The sequence below is a fragment of the Vicugna pacos genome, chromosome 4, assembly GCF_048564905.1.
Source record: "Vicugna pacos chromosome 4, VicPac4, whole genome shotgun sequence".
Taxonomy (NCBI): domain Eukaryota; kingdom Metazoa; phylum Chordata; class Mammalia; order Artiodactyla; family Camelidae; genus Vicugna; species Vicugna pacos.
In genome coordinates, this window is record NC_132990.1 from 40,962,986 (window position 1) to 40,982,883 (window position 19,898).

A 19,898-nucleotide genomic window follows, 5' to 3' on the forward strand; every position below is an offset into this window, starting at 1 on the left:
GAATGGTAGAGACATAAGAGTCCAGTGTAATCACTGTGGATGGAGTGGCCGGGGGATGCTTTGCAGAGGTGGTGGCAGTTGAGCTGGTTCTTGAAGAATAGGTCAGATGTGGGTGGTTGGAGCACAATGGAGAGAGACCCTCAGCAGGACGGAGGAGGAGACAGGAGTGTCATGGAAAAAGCAGAGAAGAAAGGAATTGGGGCAGACTTTGAAGGTGGATGGATGACTTTGGCCCTCCATCACAGGGTGAGTACCTGAAGACAGGGCTGACCCAGGCTGTGAAAAGAGGAGATTAGGTTTGTGTTGTGGACCCCAGGGGGCTGGAAAGATTTTGATAAGGAAAGTGATGTGATAACACTGTAATTCTAAGAAATCCCAACCATTTCTTCCTTTCTTTCCTGACCACACACCCCTTCTACAGGCTGGGTTCCCCACCATGCAGGTGCTTCTGTCTTCCATTCTGCCCCTTGTTTCTCAGGGGACAGGCATGCTCTGTGCATCAAGGTGCCACTGACTCAGTTTCCATGTTCTTTGGTACCAATTTCTTGGTTGGCCCGAGCAGGAGCTGGATTTTTTTCCCAAGGCTCAGGAGACATGAGGAGGCATAAGTTTCTAACCTTGAGATTCGGCTTCCAGCACCCTATCAACGGTACCTATAAATTCCGTTCCACACAAGTTAGTACATAATAACCTTAAAGTAGTTCGCAGAGAACTATTCAGCCTCCACATTTGAACCATAACACATGAAACATTTGGTATTTCCCCAATCTGTTTACTTTCTGACTAAAACAACATAGTTTTTAAATGACTTTCTTACTTATTCTCATTACCAAGTCTGCTAAAAGTATTATTTCTAGTATTATACAGAAAATTGACAGCTGCAAAGGAAGAATTTAAATAGGATTAAACCCGTAGGTTTTAAATACACACTGGAGTGTGAGCTCCAACATATTGGTTTCCCAGGGCCTCATACAAATAGTATTCATTATTAATTAATTAATATGTATTGACCAAATGAACAAATAATAACCTGAGTCAACAGCCAAAATACAAAAGGAGGTAGATTCGTTTTGAAGTATATTTACTGAATTTCCTACCTGTATCTGACACTGTGCTAAGGACTTCCACGTTTACTCCTCACGTAACTCTAGCAGGCAGGTGTTATGATCTTATATTAGAGATACGTAACCTGAGGCACCAAAAAAGTTAAGTAACTTACCCAAGAATAAGGGGGAGGGTAGAGCTCAGTGGTAGAGCGCATGCTTAGCATGCATGAGGTCCTGGGTTCAATCCCCAGTACCTCCGTGAAATAAATAAATAAATACACCTACTTACTCCCCTCCCCACAAAAGAAAATTGTTTAACTATACCTAAGAATTCAAAACAAGATATTCTAATTCAAAATCCAAGGTTCTTTCCCAAATTTAGTTTTTCCAAAATTTGTCTAATTAATTATAGCAAATACATGAGTGGTTCTTACTCTAGCTTTCCAGGCTCCTGCTCAGAAGGTGCTGACTCAGTAGTCAGTGGGGTCAGGAATCCATACATTTGACAGATGTATCTGGTGATTTCTGAGAAACATTTCAGAGGTCGTCAGTTCTGGCTGCCCATGAGAATCACTTTGGAAAAGTTTTAAAACGCCAGATGCCTTAGCCACACACCAGACTCCTCAAGGGGAAGTCAGGGGAAAATCCCTGGGCACCCACAACTTCATATTCTCCAGATTACTCCAGTGAGCATCCAATGCTGAAAACCACTGGGTTCAGCGCTACGACGCTGACGATAGTATTTAATGGGCTTACCCAGCCTCCTCCAACCACCTCTCTACCCCTTGCCTTTCTTCCCCTTAAAAAGCAATTCTCCTCCAACGCAGGCCAGGGAAAAGCGGAAATATGTAAAAGAAGAGAGGAACAGAAGGGAAGGAGATCGAGAAACCGTTTGTGACAAGTGACTAGTGACAAGAAAATGAGAGCCGTTGGAGGAGGCAGGGGGAGGGGAGGGGTGAGAAGGACAGTTTGAGCTTCACCATTGAAACAATTTAGTAACTAAGCAAACGTTTAAATAAAGCTGACACTCCTGGGAGCATGTGGCTCTTGAATGAAGATCATGCTCTTTTCTATGGAAGTCAAAGCAATTTTTACATACTCCTACATGTAGCCTTCCCAGTGACAAGGCTTGAGGATCGGAAACTCTGCGTCTTCATCATTCTTATGTTACAAGTGGGAGCTCGGAGATATGCTGGGGGAATTAAGTCACTTAAAGACTTCAGGGTGGGGGCCAAGGGACTCACCTGGTATTAAGTCTCCAAACCCGTGCCCAGGCTTTGTTGCCACCACTGCTGCTGTAAGGTATGCAGATTTTCGCTGCCTATAAAATACGCATGAGCATAAACAACTACAACCCAACATTTGGGAAAACAGGAACATGGTAATACTTCTATGCAGTCCTTCATCCCCAGACCTCACTCAATAGAGGGTCCAAAATAATTGGAGCAAATTAACCTGATGGAAATGGATGTTATACTTTGATAATCACAGAGATAACTTCTGTTATGTGGCTTTTGCCTGTTGGATCTGCTTCCAAAGGGATAAAAACAGAGGAGAATTAAAGTGCAGAAATTGTATGTATCTATATAATTCTGGCAGAAAAAAAGGTGTTTTTAAACTGCTGGTTGTGATCTAGCAAGTGCTGTATTCTTTCATGAATAAGTTGTATGGAAAAAGAATATATGTATATAGATGTATGACTGAAACATGCTGGACGCTAGAAATTGACACAACATTGTAAACTGACTATACTTCAATAAAAAAGAGAAAAAGAAAAAATTTAAAAAGAAAAACCAACATTCTCCCTCCTGCCTTCCTCGCCTGGGCAGCCCTTCACCCTCACTTAGTGAAACGGAACGGTTGATGCCTTTAACTCCTCTTGCATTTAATCTCATTAATGCAGTCTGTTGGGATTCTAGTGGTGGGGTAACATAGGGGCAGTCGTTAGACCTCTCGTGAAAAGTGCAATATTTTTCCGTTAGGCTTTTAATTACTACGTCGAATATGTGTGAGAACGAGCTCAAAACCAAAGCTGACGCCACTGGTGAGTTTTACGATTTCTTCTTTCTTCTGACGTTTAGCTGTACGAACTCTTTCAGGCAAGACAGTAAAGCATTTATAAGCTCTCAGCAAAATAAATGGATGGCTAGGTGTGGGAACGAAAAAACATCTTCTGACTTGAGAATGTATGTAATAAGTCACTTGGGCTTTATTTCACACTGGAGAACATATTTATATATACGTATTATCATATCCTGGAGCAGATTATCAAATGCGTAAGTTTTGAGACTGCATTCGTGTGGTCATCTGCACTAGCATGAGGTTAAAGCATGCACATCCTTGTCACAGTTTTATAGCTTTGATTTTAGTCGCTGGCATTGCTATTGTTAAGATCATTTTACTTGCCAATTTTAAAAAAATTGGCTTAAAAATATATTATAGCAGACACTTTCTCACATGTAAGTGGTCTGTCTTCAAAAAAATTCTATTTGGTTGCATGATTATCCACAGTGAGGTGACTTATGTTTGAGGGTTTTTTTCTCCTAAATTTTTTACAAGTTAAGTTAGTACATAATTCCCTAAACACACATTATCTCATAATATAGGCAGGTTTTGAGCATTTGTTTTAAAAATATTTTAGGACAATATGATGCCTGATTTGTTGCCATTTTTGTGCTAATACTAGAACAGAAGTTGGAAATATTAAAATGTAAATTGATATAATTGTTTCCAATAATATCAAGCTAATAATTGTTCAGAAAAAGTTACTAAGCAAACTAAAACTCCTTAAAATATTAAATTAACTCAGAAGTACATTTTCCCACAGAGCCAGAGCTTCCTAGAGCCTATGTTTTTGGAAAAGAATAGATACTGTATCAATGCAATTATTCATTGATCCCCAAATGTAGCACTTTAAGAGTTTATTTGTGAAGTAAGCCGTTGCCAGCAGATTGCAGTTCTGACATCAATGGAGTCTCTAAACAACGATTTATCCTTCCCACTGACAGATTTACTCAGGATATTGTTGCTATTGTTGTTTGGAAATTAATAACACTGGAGGTATTAACGCCTATGTACTTAATCCTCCTTGAGTCTGAATTACAATTAGCAGAGGCTGACAGGTGAACATAAATGTTCTCTTCTCTCCTGATTGGGTGTAAAAAACAAAACAAAACATGAACTTATCCTCTGTCGTAATATTACGTAAAACACAGGGTTAATTTTAGAGCTTATATTGTGTGTGCACACGTGCACACACACACAACTCATTTTTTTAAATGAACTTTTAACCAAATGTATTTTTATATTTTGCAAAGAGAACCAGATATTTTACTTTCCTCTTCAATTTTAAGGAAATTAAAAGAAATATTCCTGATTAAAGCTGCAAGTTTTTTTAAAGGGTACTGCAGTAGAACACTTGGTGCCATGCTTAGCAATTGCTTTTCACTAGTCTTTTTCTTCCAGTACCCTCCCTCCTCAAATAAAAATCTCTGCTGCTTTGAAGTAATTCAAACCTCTAAGGAAAAGACCCCCCAAAACTCCACTTTTTCTTACCAATTTGGGCCGCTGGGTATCATCAAAATGCCTTTGGTAGTAATGAATGTATAAGAAACACAGCTAACCAATGGAGCAACCAGAAACATCTCTATGCACATGTTGTTATAAACTATCAAGCAGTGAGTATGAATTTGCTGCATGTAGAAAAACAGTTCAAAAGGAACTTGTTAGAATGGAATTTGAGAATCACAGCATCTGTTCTTAGTACTTTGGTCACCGTTGTTCATAGAACTCCTTCCCCAGCTTACAAAAACACTGAATAAAGCTGTTAGGGATTACGTGCAGCATGCTGGATCTGATGAGCTCAAAAATAAGATAGCTTGGGCCCTATAATATTTAGGATTAGGCTGGTAATCTCTTTAGGGAAAGTGTGCAGTATCAGCAGAATAGGCACTTTGGTCTTCGAGGGAGCGAGGCTCTAATAATTCTACATTTGTCGGGTGGCTAAGCCTTTGCCTACGTTGATCGAGAGCCTTTTTTGCAATAGCATGAAATTAGGAGAGTTTTTAGAATGACATCCTATATTATCATTTTACCCCTAAAATAATTTCTGGTGCTGCATGCAGGTGACAACACCACATTGCTTTAAATTCTAAATGACTCCTTCTTTGAAAAAGGCCACCTGTGTAAGAATGAAGTAAACCCAAACGTGCCTTTCCCCAACCTCTGAACTCGTTCTTGTCTTTAGAGATGAAATAAAAATTAAGATTGTCTTTTCAATTCTATGATTTCTTTTCAAGGTTCAATTCGGAAGCAATATGGGCTGAATTATAAGTTTGCTAGAACATAAATGATATAAAAATGTGATTCTCAATGCAGAAACTTACAATGTATTTTTCTATTGTAGCATTGTCTGTGTTAAAAACAAAATCAAAGTTCTTATGGATAATCCCAAAAATGAGTTCCTAAAAATCTGAGTTCTTACAGAATGATCTCTGATGTTTGAGTGTTCTCTCGTAAGTGAACAATATCCCTGAAGCCTATTCATATGAATTTTTCCTTAAATCAACCCTCTGATGGCAAAAGAAGTCTTTTGGGGCTACTGGTAGTGATTGTTCTTTTTCCTTTCTCTCTCTCTCTTTCTCTCTCTCTCTCTGTCTTTCTGACACACACAAAGCTGATGTAAATATCTCACCTATGTTCTAAAGTTTGTTTATGTAATTATTTGCTACATCCATGGCTAAGGGCATGTTATAAAAACAGAAGTGTTTATAAATATAAAAGAGGGATAAATTATGCTATTCAGTTTTTGACCATCTAAGCAAATCTTAGGATATTATGAGCCAGATAGAATTATTATTACTTTAGAAAGAAAAATGCTAATATGGTACCAACATTCTGACCTTATGTGGACATCATCCTTATGTGGGACAATCATCCACCCAAGGAGCTCATGAGAAGAGGCGCCACTTTCATTTCACAAGGTTTCTCTTTTCAAGAATGAAGGCACTGAAATTGGATCCCGATCACTGTCTGTTAGACTATGGCCTCATCCTTCTCCCTGTAGCCCTGCCTTTTCTCTCTTTTTTACCACACTTCGTGAGATTTAGTCTTTCTTTACCACCAAACAGAAAGAGACATATTTTCCTTATTTTCAAACTCTCTGAAACAGTGCTGAGAGCTTCAGGAATGGTCTCTACCACTTCTACCAATGAGGGGAATGAGAAACAGTATTGTGTACTTTCCACCCCAAAATTTAGTTGCTTGGGGTCTTCGTGGTATGTGAGTGTGTATATGTTTAATTAGTGTTTCTGTGCCAACCTTAAAAATGTTTACCTTCAAATATATAATTTAATGGCTTTATTTTTATGTTTGTCAGGCCTGTTCCTGTTAATTGGCCTTTTCAAGTGTTCTTGTAAAGAATGCAGTATAGGAATCACATCTTCGAGCACAGTAAACAGTAAAACTGGATTGAACCACATGAAATTGCCAGTGTTGACTACTTTCTTGCACAAGAGGGTGGCGATTTCATATGGTTCAACCTGGTATATGTGACTACCATTTGCCAGGTTGACTACCAGCGTGATTGTTCGATAATTCTAAAAGAATTCTACTACTAGTTATTTTTCATTTAACCCCACTAACTACCCTGCTCACTTTCTAAGACTTGGCTCAAAAGCCACCTCATCCGTCAAACCATGCCAGCTTCCCCTAGTTAAAATCAATGTCTTCATCTTTCGGGTGCATTTCAGCATTCATCTCCGTCTGCGCTGTGTGGGGCTGTACAACCATTGTATTCACTTTGAAGATAAAAACTTGCTTTTGCATACATCTGTGGCCTAAAACAAACAAATGTTTGAAGTGATTGTTTTTAAAGAACTTACTTGTCTTTGCTGGGCTGTCTCAGGTGATCCTCACTACCTCCATCAAAAGAAGCACTTTTGAGTAATTATGTTATTTCTAATAATTAATAGAATTTTTAGTACAGTTTTAGATTTACAGGAGAACTTATCAGAGTTCCATATACCTGCGCATCCTCTCACATGTAATTTCCTCTATTATTAATATCTTGCATTAATGTGATATATTATGAACTAATCACTGACACATTACTACAATTACAATACTAACACATTACCATTATTATAGTCCATAGTTTAAGGTTCACTGTTTGTGTTGTACTGTTCTGTGGGTTTCAACAAATACACAGACATGTATCCATCATTATAGTATCATACAGAACAGTTTCACCACCCTAACAACTCTCTGGGTTTCACCTATGTATCCCCCAAACCTAGCATAAGCACTGATTTTTTTTTCACTGTCTCTATAGTTTTGCCTTTCCCAGAATGTCGTACAGTTGGGATCATACAGTAGGTAGCCTTTTCAGACTGTCTTCTTTCACTTAGTAATATGCATATAAGGTTCCTCCATGTCTTTTCATGGCTTGATAGCTCATTTCTTTTTAGCACTGAATACTATTCCGTTATCTGGACGTCCCATAGTTGGTTTATCCACTCACCTATTGAAGGATATTTTGTTTGTTTCCAGTTTGGGGTGATTATGAATAAAGTTGCCATCGACATCCATTTACAGGTTTTGGGGTAGACGTAAGTTTTAAATTTACTTGGTAAATACCTAGGAGCACAGTTATTAAGTCATATGGTAAGGCCATATGACTGCAAAGTGGCTGTACCATTTTATATTCCAGCCAGCTACGAATGAACATTCCCTGTGTTCTGCATCCTCGCCTGGTATTGTCAGTTTTTTTAGATTTTAGTCATTCTAGGAAGCGTGTAATGGCATCTCATGGTTGTTTCAAATTGTAATTCCCTGATGACATATGATGTTGAGCATCTTTTCGTATGCTTATTTTCCATCTATATATTTTCTTTGATGAGATGTCAGTTTTGATCTTTTGCCCAGTTTTTGAAGTTTAGGGGCTCTTTGAATATTTTGCATACAAGTGCTTTCTCAGATGTGTTTTACAATATTTTCTCTCAGTCTATGACTTGTCTCTTCATTCCCTTAATGCAATTAGACTTTTTAACATAGAAAAGGTATATTTTTCATCTTCTTAAAGGACGCTTCTTTGCTCTTTTTGAATTTTCCTCCAGAGAATGAACTCTTCCTGGTCTCTCTGAGTCATCTGTGTGACCTGGTGTATGGAGTTTCTCCGTCCCTGCCCTCCTTCAGTGAAGGAGGTGCTGCATAAACTTGACTTCCCGTTGAAGTTTTCAGCTGAATGGAGACTAGAGAAAGAGGCTCAGAAACAAACTAAGGAACTAAAGAGAGACAAGTTTTTTCACTGAAGGGAAATAATTTGTTTTCTTCTTTTTATAACTGGAAAAATTAGCTACCAAAAATGATACATGTCTTTTTTTCTTATATAAATTTCTCTTCACAGAGAGTTGGGCCTTGGAGGCCAGCACTCTGAGAGTTAGGGTTAAATTGTAGAATATTTTTCCTTCCAGAACGTCTCAAACTTCACTGTGCATATGCATCACAAAGGTACTCTTACAATGCAGATTCTAATTATGCTGGTCTAGAGTAGGACCTAAGTGCCCACATTTCTCTCAGGCACTCAGGTAGTACCAACACTGCTGGTCAGGGACCACACTTTGAGTAGTATGTCTCAAGATAGCATGATGTGAGATATCGCCTCACACTGGTCATAATGGCCATCATTAAAAAGTCCACAAACAATAAATACTGGAAAAGGTGTGGAGAAAAGGAAATCCTCCTTTACTGTTGGTAGGAATATAGTTTGGTGCATCCATTATGGAAAACAGTATGGAGAGTTCTTGAAAAACTAAAAATAGACTTACCATATGATCCAGCAATCCACTTTTGGGCATATATCTGGAGGAAACTCTAATTCAAAAAGATACATGTACCCCAATGTTCACAGCAACACTATTTATGATTACCAAGACATGGAGACAACCTAAACGTCCATCGACACGTGAATGCACAAAGAAGATGTGTGTATATACTTATACACACATACATATACTACTACTACTCATCCATAAAAAGTGGAATACTACTCAAACCATAAAAAAGAATGAAATAATGCCATTTGCAGTAACATGGATGGACCTGGAGATTGTCATACTAAGTGAAGTAAGACAGAAAAAGACAAATATCATATGATCATGTATATGTGGAATGTTTTTAAAAATGGCACAGATGAACTTTTTTACAAAGCAGAAACAGATTCACAGACGTTGAAAACAAACTTATGGTTACCTGGGGGAAAGAGAGTGGGGGAGGGATAAATTGGGAGTTTGAGATTTGCAGATTCTAATTACTATGTATAAAATAAATAAGTTCCTACTGTATAGAACAGGGAACTATATTCAATACCTTGTAATGGCCTATAAGGAAAAAGAATATAAAAAGGAATACATATATTTATATGTACAACTGAATCACTATGCAGTACACCAGAAATCAACACAGCATTGTAATCGGGCTCTACTTCAGTTTAAAAAGAGACAGCGTTATGATAGACGAAATGGGAGAGAGGAATGGGATGAGTATCCACCATGACTGTTGAACTCTGTGTTAACTAACCTGCCTCCATGAGATGGGACAGCTTTCCAACTGTTTCATTTCCAGAATTTCCATGGACAGCTGAAACGAGTTCATTTCTGCTTCAAACATTGTTTGACCTTCTTACCTTTAACAAAAGATGCAAACTTGGTGCAATTCAACTTTTAAAGTAGAAAAACTGTTTTTTTAATTTTCTCAAGAGAGAAGCTTTTTTGCACTGAGGATCCAGAGAGTGAGCTAGCAGCCAGAACCTTAAGAGGGAGTCCACAGAAGAGGGAAGACACATGACCATACAGTGTTAATAACGTGAGGAAGATGTAGGCATAGCGGACAGTCGTTAAATCTGCAAAGCAGACCGGAACACTGAGTGTTAATTACAGATATTTCTGGGAATACAGTGGCTTCTCTTCCTTCTTTTGTCAATTAGTGACCAGAGTTTTTTGTAACTAGCCCTTCAATTGTCCTACTGCCTTTTGAACAAAAGAGAAATGCCTAAAAGGCAATAGCAGAAACTGTGTTTCCAGAATTACGTAAAGTTTTTAATTTCCCTTAACGCCAGAGAAATTTAAAATTCCATCAGTTCTCAATGTAGCTACCACTGTAATTTCCTGGACACCATAGAACATCTTCTCAAACTTGAATGCTGTCCTGGGATCTTGTGACAAAGCAAATTCCGACTCAGTTGGTCTTGAGTAAATCTTGACAATCTGCGTTTCTAGCGTGCTGCCAGGTCCTGCCAGAGCCACTGGTCTACAGACCACACTGTGAGTGGTCAAGGAGGACATTAACTGCTTTCAACTTGAATGATGTCAGGTCCTACACGTGCATTACCTCATGATAATTAAAAGTTTGTCAGGACAAGATGTATTTAATGGGAATTAACTCATACATTATGAGTTTAAAACCACTATGACTTATAAAAGTGATTTGCTTTGCTTCCAAGGGCGATATTTAACTTATTATCAGTAATACTATTAATGAGAATACTAATGTCTGTCATTTTTCTTTGTCGATCTCCTTCTCTGTTATTTCTTCTGTGGAGTCAGAGTAAGCAAGCAGCTCTTTAGGGGTAAATGCTCATATGCAAAAGATAAATCAACTCCCTTCATGATAATCCTACAAAGCATGCCTTTGGAAAACATCATTTTTTGCCATTCTCATATGATAGTAATTTTTTCTTACTCTAGCTTTCAATGGCATATAGTTGAGGGAATTATAGTCATATAAAAGTAAGTGTTATCTTTAGATCATTCAGAAGCTGTCTATCAACTGAATAGAAAAGAAGGTGCCCGCAGACCACCACCTAGAATATTACAGAGAAGAGCTGGAGAAGAAAGGAAGACCCCATATGCTGGTAGATGTGAGGGCATTCCAGTAGGAATTAAAGTGCACTGAATTTCATGCACTATATTTGGTATTTAAGCAGGACGTTGGGATTAAGATGTGTGCCGTGATGAGATAAAAATGAACACAAACCTGATCCAATATCAGGAATCTTTTTGAATCACCACATACCATGAGTAAGGCAAGAGCTCAAAGAGTTCTACTTTTTTCCTGAGGGTCTCATTTTTCCACACTTTCATCCCATCCCAGTCTTGGAGCTGTTTTCTGATAAATCAAAGTTACAGTGGAACCGGATCTCAGGAAAACCTGCTTAATCATTCAGGATTGTTATTATGTGATATCAGAAGGTTTTGTACCTAATAGAGGCAGATAGTCTGCCAGTGAGAGAGGAAAAGAGTACAAACAGGGATTTTAATTCGGATTTGCCACAAATGATAGATGAGATACAATTTAAGTCGATGAGATACAACTTGGGCTACTGAGACCAGACCATCTGCAAAAAGATTTTTAACCAAAATAGTCATCTTGATTGGAAATTTTTACATATGCAAATTGTGCTTCACTCAGACATTGAGTTCTTCCTGCACTGCCCACTTTTAGCATAACTGTAAAATTCTGGGAAGCAGAAACTGACAGGCAAACCCAGTGTCCAGGAATGGGAGTTATCATAGACTGGGTAGATGGTTCTTATTTCCCTTAAGAAAACAAAAGATGCTATAAGTATAGCCCCCAAACAAAATCCAGGACATACAGAGAGAATTACTGGTCACTCCTTAGTATTTTCAGATTCTGGCCTTATCCCAGGGTTTTATTTCCTTTGCAGGTGGTTTACATGCTACAGAGAAGTCCTTGTTAATAATTTGATTCATTTAATTCTCAATGGGAGCTTTATGCCGTATCAGAATCACTGGGGTGCAGAGAAGGGGTGCTTTTCCAAAATACGTATTTACTCAAACCTCAAGATTTTTATTTCTTCTCCTCAACCCAAATATGGAAAACCAGTATTACTTCAAGCCTCTTTTAAAAAGGAGTTTCAAATCTCTTGGCTGTACTGAAAGAGAAAGAAAAAAAGAAACAACTAGGACTACTGTTTTAAGTAGTTACAAAAATTCTCTTTCAGGCTCCATAGAAAATATAAAAAAGAAATATGACATGGACTCTGTCCTCGATGGACTTAGAATGCCCAGAATATAAAAATGGCCGAGTTGAGTTATAAGGGTTGGAATGGCACGATGGGTGAGCCACTAGAGCACACACGGTAAAAATGCGTCCTCCAGCCAGGAAGTACCTGGAAGGTCCTTTATTACTACCATTCCTGATGGATGGATGCTCTTAACAGTTAAGGTATTTTAATGGATTAAAGTGATTCATTTTCTAGCCAACTCATTAGCCTGGATTAGTTTATCTAACCTGAGTACCTGGTGTCACCGTGGGGGGTTCTGAAGGCATAGAACTAAAGATATGTACATTCCGATAAGCAGGGAGAATTAAAAGCAGGGTGACCTTGTGTGATGCTGCGGTGAGGGAGCCTCAGCAAGGAAGGGCCTTCAGAAGCACTCGGGGGTGAGAACTGCCATCTTCAAAGAGGGAGACGAATTTGGACTATGACGCTGTAATTGTTGAATAGGACCTGCATGCCAGATCTTGGGGTATTAAGTTAGTTGTACTACATAAATTATTCTAATATGAAGTAACACATCAAATTATTTTAAATCTTCCATGACACTCTTTGACACTATAAGAATATCATTTCCCAAAAAAATATATCTATGACTGCTGTTATAAATTAAAAAACATTGAATTGGTAAATAAAAACTGAACTGTAGTCTCCATGAAGGCTTACTAATAGAAAAATGTAAGTGAGAAGATGATATAAGAAATGGAAAAACAGACATGAGCCCATCTCAAGCCATCTCTCAGGGCATCTCAGCGCCCCTGAATTTGTCTCAGAAAAGGCTGTTGTTGGATTCATCCATGAGTCCAGCAAAAGTGTGGAAGCTAAACTCCCTCCTCCTTTCTGTGCATCACTTTCTTTGTCACAGATGGTGAGGTCCAAGCCACCAAGCCCTCCCTAGATGTTCAGATTGAAACTGTGGTAAATAGCTTGTCGCTAGATCTGTAGTCACTACAAGACAACTGCACAGGAGACTCTGGGTGGTGTAACGGCAAGACATTTAGAAATGACAAACATTGGAACAATAATGTGATGTGTTGTCCTAATTAGTGTCTGAAATACCCTTCCTTTAAGATGTGCTTTGTGAAAATACAGTGCAAACTATGAAGTTGTAGCTCAGAAACAGTTTACTTTAAATGAGAGAAAAGGAAAAGGATTAGTATTTTAAATTATGTAAATTTATCTTCACCTATAATAAACCTCAGATGACCTATCCTGTCATCATAGGTAAAAATGGTCATAGGTTTTCCAAGCTGATTAATCCCTCCCACACAGAGCATTACACATATATACTTTTCAGTGACTTCTTTCTCTTTAAAAATACTGTTAAAATGTTTACGGTTCTTCAGGATTACATGTTGAGCCAGAATTATAAATATGTATAAATATGCAGATGCTCTATCGAATCATTTCTTATCCCATTTGTATTTCCGAAGTTCTGTGAGATAACCTTTGTGGCTTTCCAGAACATCTTCTCCCACCCCAGGGGGCAAATTACCTCTATTTTCATTTCCTTTAGAGTTAGATCATTTTATAATTAAGAACTTATTGAAGCATATTCTCCCCACGTGTAAGTTACTCCCTGGGGAGTAATTTATGCAAAGAGCACCTCTGACTTAATATCATATACGCTTAACAACTGTACCACTGGATACCTGGGATTTTCAGTCAGTTTTGCAATCATCGTAAAAAATGCACAGTTGGAAAGGTTACACTTAAAAAATAATCCATAGTACAAATAACTTTCAGTGTCATTTGTTTGTTTTTTTAATAATAAGACTTTTAATAAAGGAATAATAATGTAACTTGTCATATTTTTTGTCCAGAAGTGTTAGAAACACCTTCAGTGGTGTGATGGCTGTGATGTTTGTGATGATGATGGAGACTGACCTTTTCTAGTTCTTTACTATTTACAAGGCACTTCTACATAAAATATCTCATTTAATCCTCACAGAACTATGAAGTTTGTCAGCTAAGCTTTATAAACCAGAAAACAAGATTGAAGATTTTTTTCCTTGGTCATGGGCCCAATCATTAACAGATTAGGAACTAGAATCCGGGGGGGGGGGGGCAGAACAGAATAGAGTAACATCAAATCTCACATTTTTTTCATATCACAAAATTTTGAAAGCAAATACCACCTCTAAGTGTAATCTGAAAACAAAAAGAGCAGAAGCAAATAGAAATGCTTAGTCTAGTAAGTATTTTAGTTGACTTTGTCTCTTCTGCTGATATTTTTATTGTGTCTTTAACTGGTGCTGTTGGAATAATGTAAGAATTCAAAATTGTATTTGTACTTTATCTTCATGGGAGGCCGAGAAAGGGTTACTGAAAGAAATGTCAGGAAAATCAGCTAATTTCTGGTTGCCATCTCCCGAGTCAAGGGCATGATTAACCACCTGCATCCTCAGTTTTCTCATATGAAAAATAGGGACATAACACTGAATCGTTTTGCTTATAAAGATGATTTGAACACACTGTGAAATATTTAAAGTTTAAAAAGTGATGTGCTCTCCTAAAGCTATGTAATTTTTAATGTAGAACAATAAGAAAAAGAGGGTTCTGTCTTGCATTTATTTGTTTTCTGTATTCAAAGGTGAGAAACTGTAAAAAACCATCCACGTGGCAGATTGATGTATAAAGCATTTTGAAGCATATTTTGCATAATTATTTTAAATTGGGAGCAGGAGCAGCAGATCTTTCTGGTTTGTGTAATTTTAACAACACTTAGAATACTATCAGAGGCGAAGGAATTACTACATTCCAAATAAAGTTTATATTATGGTTGCATCCATTACCTCTAAAATCATCTTTCCAAGAGGTTCTATGCGCGAGTATCTACAAGACATCACACACCAAATTGCACACAGGCAAAATGGAAACTCTATGCCCCACTGTATTCCACAAAGGAATTGCCTTACTAACCATGCTATTTGTATCAAACCTACTATTTAATCTTACTCTCAAAGCTAGGAAGCTAGAAGTCACTTCTAATTCTCCATCAATTTCCACCTCTGTATCCTTTCTTTCATTTACCTTCTCCCTTCTTCCATTGAGCTATCTTTCTATTTGCTTCTTCCTCTCCGTTTATCCGGCCACTGATGTAATTCACGCTTGCATTTCCTAACACCTGAGTTAGGAATTGCCTTTTAGTTAGTCTTCCCTTTGTTCTGGTTAGCCTGCCGAACTCACCTTTCTAAGGTACTCCAGCCACCACGTTCATCATTTCTTCGATTCCATAAAGCCAGTGATGTCAGGTGAAAATTCTTCTGCCTAAATCCCAGGAGCTCCGTAAACTGCTATCACTCCCTCTGTCCAACCATATGGCCCAAGTTTCCCCTAGGGCCAGATTGCTTGTCTCAGTGAGCACAAGCCACGGCCCTTTGGGACCTCCTTCATTCCATTCTGCTGGCAGAAATGCCTTTTGCCTTTCACTTCAGTCTTACCAAATCCTACAGAATCTTCAGAATCAAATGTCTTCAACTCCAGTGAAATCATTTTATTTCCTATTCAGTTAACAGTACCCACAGGCTCTATCATTTTTCCCTGATATCTCTGTGTATTAATTTTGTTTTCTTGATTAAATTATTGGTGTCATTAGTATATGTTACCTTGTGTCAACAACTTGTATTATTTTAGTGCATGTATACAGGCTTAATAAATATTGGACTGATTCGTCATTGGCACTTTCACAAATAAACATCCCGCCACATAATGTATAAAGTCACCTCCACTCCTTCCAGTGTTGCTTTATTTACTTATTTAAGACAGTTTTGAAATAAGGCAATGTGATAGTTCTCTGTGATTTAATGTTTGAAGTGCAAAATAAGAAAACCAAAGCCACAGGTTCGAGGGAGTTTTAAGTCACACTACATCAAGGTCAAGTTCCAAAAAGGGAAAAACAATGAAAGCAAGAGGTAAGAAAAACTTCCGGTCCCTGGTTTTATATATATATATATTTTTTTTTTTTTTTTAGTTAGAGAAAAACAAAACAGACAGTGGTAAACGGATGCCCTTTCACTTAGAAGAAGCTTAGGAAAGCCATTCAAACAGAAGTGGGTGACCCCACACCTGCTGTCTCTAAACACTGCCACGGCAGGGAGAGGTGGGGAGGGAGACAGGAGGGTGAAAAAGAAGACAGCTCTGTAAGCTCAAAATGTCTGTTTTCCCCTTTCAGCACAAATTGAAGTGATACCATGCAAAATTTGTGGCGATAAATCCTCTGGGATCCACTACGGAGTCATCACGTGTGAAGGCTGCAAGGTATGAGACTTTAGCCAGGCGCTGCCGGCAGCCTCCGTGCTGGCCTCAGGCATCTGTGTACTTCACAATGCGAGAAGTGACACCTCTTGAAAGAAGGTCCACTAAAGGATTCCTGTGCCTGCTGCTGACACTCAGGACTTCTTGCTGGGTGGGTGGGTGGGTTGATTTTCTGTTCTTCGGCCTTTCACCTTTTTGTCATTGTCTAACTCAGCAGCAGCTGCTTAAAAATGTATTGATATTTAAAAGCTTCAATGATTCACATCTACAGAGATATATAAATACTGATTTGCTGTTTTAACAGCCTTGTGTCCAGTAAACTCCAGCACACTTATATCAATAGGAAAGAAACTGAAGGTTAAAATAAAGATTATAAGCTAATGGCAGGGGAGTTGGGAGTTGGGAGTAGGGGCAAGATATAGCTGCCCTGTGTGATAGAGTGCATACTTAGTATGCACAAGGTCCTGGTTTCAATCCCCAGTACGTCCTCTAAAAATAAATAAGTAAAGAAATAAACCTAAGTACCCCCTCCCCCTGCCAAAAAAAGAAAAAGAAATAAACTAATGAGCTTATATCTCTGCTGGAGAATGAAGTCCAGGTAACAGCTGCAATGTGCAGGTGACTGTGCTTTGTCTCACATTCCAGAAAAGTCATCCGTCCCAACTTCATCAGTGGGGTCTTTTTTTTTTTTTGATCCTTTTATTTAATGGATATGCTTGGGATTGAACCCAAGACCTCACACATGGTAAATACACACTCTACCACTGAGCTATACCCCCAGCCACAGTGAGGTCCTGAGGTATAAACAAGATTATGTCATTTGGGCGGCATCATTGATCTAGTTAGTGAGAGAATATGGGATTTTTCATTCTCAGTCCAGTGTTCTCCTCCACGACAGATTCCACCAAACCTTCCAAAGACGAATAATTCCTATAAGCAAGTTGTTTTTTAAAATACAAAGCTTGGGGTCAGGGTGGGGTGGGTAGGAAATACTCAATGGTAGAGTGCATGCTTAGCACGCCCAACACCCTGGGTTCCATCCCAGTGCCTCCATTAAAAGAAAAAAAAATACAAAGTAGAAAGAATAGCCATTAACTTAATCTGAAATAAGAGCAATTTGAAACCTAACAGTAAATTTTTAAATTTAATCCTTAGAAGGAAAGAAAGAGTGAGAGACTAAATATCGAAGGGGACATGAAAACAGTTCTGCATCTAATTTTAAAGGGCAGTGTGTAACCCAAACAAATGAAATGCAGCCACAGTTTGGGAGGAAAAGGGAGAGACTGGCAGAGCTATTGGCAAAAGCAAGTATGTTTTTGATGAAAGATGCAAACCAAGTAATTTAAGGTCAGTAAACTAAAGGAGATGTAGCACAGTCATAGGTTCTAAGAGCCAACCTTAATCTTAAGAGACATTCAAATATAAATGAAACAAAACGTTCTGTAACTGTCAAATAGTCACACTATGTGAAAAACTGGCAGTGTCTTCATCATAATCTCAAAAAGTGTGATTCCTGGAACTGAAAGGGGTGGAAAGAAAAGAAAGAGGAATAAATGAGAATAAAGTGGGGCAGGGATGTTGAGGAGGGAGGCTAACATTACTGGACTAACCTCATCAACATATTGACCTGCTTTCGAGGTGATTAGCGATAATCCGCGTTTGAACATCAGGAGATGTGCCTTGCGTTCTGTGCTTCTGCAGACCTACAATTAAGAATTGCATGTTATCCGCTTTAATGCAATTTTTTCAGCTTATCGGAAGAAACAATAAAGCGAAATTAAAAATTGGCAATTTTTGTTTCACCCTCCTAGAATAAGTTAGTGCTTCCTTCGGGCAGGTCAACAAATAATTTTCTTCCTAAACACTAATAATGTTGGAATCAGAATCCTCTCCAGCAAAATCACTTCTACCACCGTGTTGGTTTATGCAGTTTTAAGAGCTCTGGTCTAGTTTACAGAGTATCCACGAAAAAATGTTTTTTAGATCAATGTCAAAGTGGAGAGTTTGTGTTTTGTTGTATAGAGTTGTATGTGGAAAATGTCTGATTTCAAAATATGAAGATATGTTCCTGTTGAGGAGCAAAAGATTTTAAACAGTAACTTGCAAAAGATTTAACTACTGAACAAATATATTCCAACAGGTCAATAACCAAGACTGAGTGTTTGGGCCCCTGTCATCTTTTCTATTTAAAGGAAGAATCCACAGTGTGGAGGGTATAGAGCAAGTGGTAGAATGCATGCTTGGCATGCATGAGATCATGGGTTCAATGCTCACTTCCTCCTCTAAAAGTTAAAAAAATAAAATAAGAAGAAATCCATAATCAAGGAAATTATGCTGTTATTTTGAAGCATATTCTGAGGTTTTAGTCAAAATGACATTGTACACCACAGAACTTTTTTTTATTTCATGGAAAAACCTACGTTTGTAAACATGCTACATTTTTCTCCAGATAGCAAACTCAAGAAGTTCTGCTCAGAATAGGGTATCAGTGTCAGCACATTCAACGTGAGTTTCTGAATTTTGATAATATTGTTTTCGAGTCAACATAAACAACCCATTTAAAATAACATCAGTTCAGCTCGTGCACATATTCAGACTCCTTTTCATTCAATAAAAATTTACAGTGAAATCTTCTTCATGCCAAAAAGCTTATTTGCAATAATGAGCAACAGATAAGCAGGAAGTGCTTCACAATTAATGTCAAATTGGCCTTAAATTAGAGCTGTAGCTGTGACTTCAAAAAAGTCTTTTCTGTCAACTCCTTCGCCTAGTGGCACTTAGAGTATCCACAGATAAAAACCACACAATTCTTTCATAAAATGTAAATTCCAAGTCATCTCTAATCAAGATCGATGGGCAGTAGTTATGCTTTCTGACGACTTTCACAGTATATACCATGCATCATTCCAATGCTGGGGAGCTTGGATGTGAGCTCTTGTTTAAAGGCTTCATGAATTCTTTTGAACTGGACAATCAGGTATCTTATTTTGCCACCACCGGTCCATTAAATAAATAATGCACGTGGGTCTGTGAGGGCAGAACTAGTCCCTGTTGTTGAGTGGCTTGGGACTCAGACACAAACCCACTGGCACTCCTCTCTGAGGAGAGGCTTGGCCCCACATCCTTTTCTGAGGTTTTTCACAAGGCTGGCCAAGCTCTTTGTGCCCGAGACAAAAGGACAATTGATCATCTGGATCCTGTTTTTATTGAAACCTCCGGGACGGTTTGCATTAATGTTGATCTTTAATATTTTGTGTTAAAACATCTGCCCCGATTACCACATCTGTTAGCAACTCTTAAATTTGTGACCGAGATGATTGTCTCACCAGCCTCACTGTCACCCCAAGCCCTGCTCTGTCCTCCCACTGATAGCTGAGAAAAGACGGAAGCCATCTGACAGAAGTCGGGTGACGTCTTCCAAGTCTCTCAGCAAGGAGGACACTGGGCTACCATCGCGGGCCTTTTCTGGGCTTCCTCCTTCCGAGGGGTGGTACTATGGGTTATCTCTTCCTAAAAAT

At 38.4% G+C, this 19,898-nt stretch overlaps 1 protein-coding gene across 1 annotated transcript in view; it reads left to right on the forward strand.

The window, feature by feature from the left end:
• Positions 1-19,898, forward strand: part of RORB (RAR related orphan receptor B) — a 172,170-nt gene that overhangs the window by 106,734 nt on the left and 45,538 nt on the right. Inside the window, exon 2 of the mRNA XM_072959599.1 lies at positions 16,298-16,383. Within this exon, the coding sequence (XP_072815700.1) occupies positions 16,298-16,383 (86 nt within the window). The remainder of the gene's footprint in view (positions 1-16,297; positions 16,384-19,898) is intronic.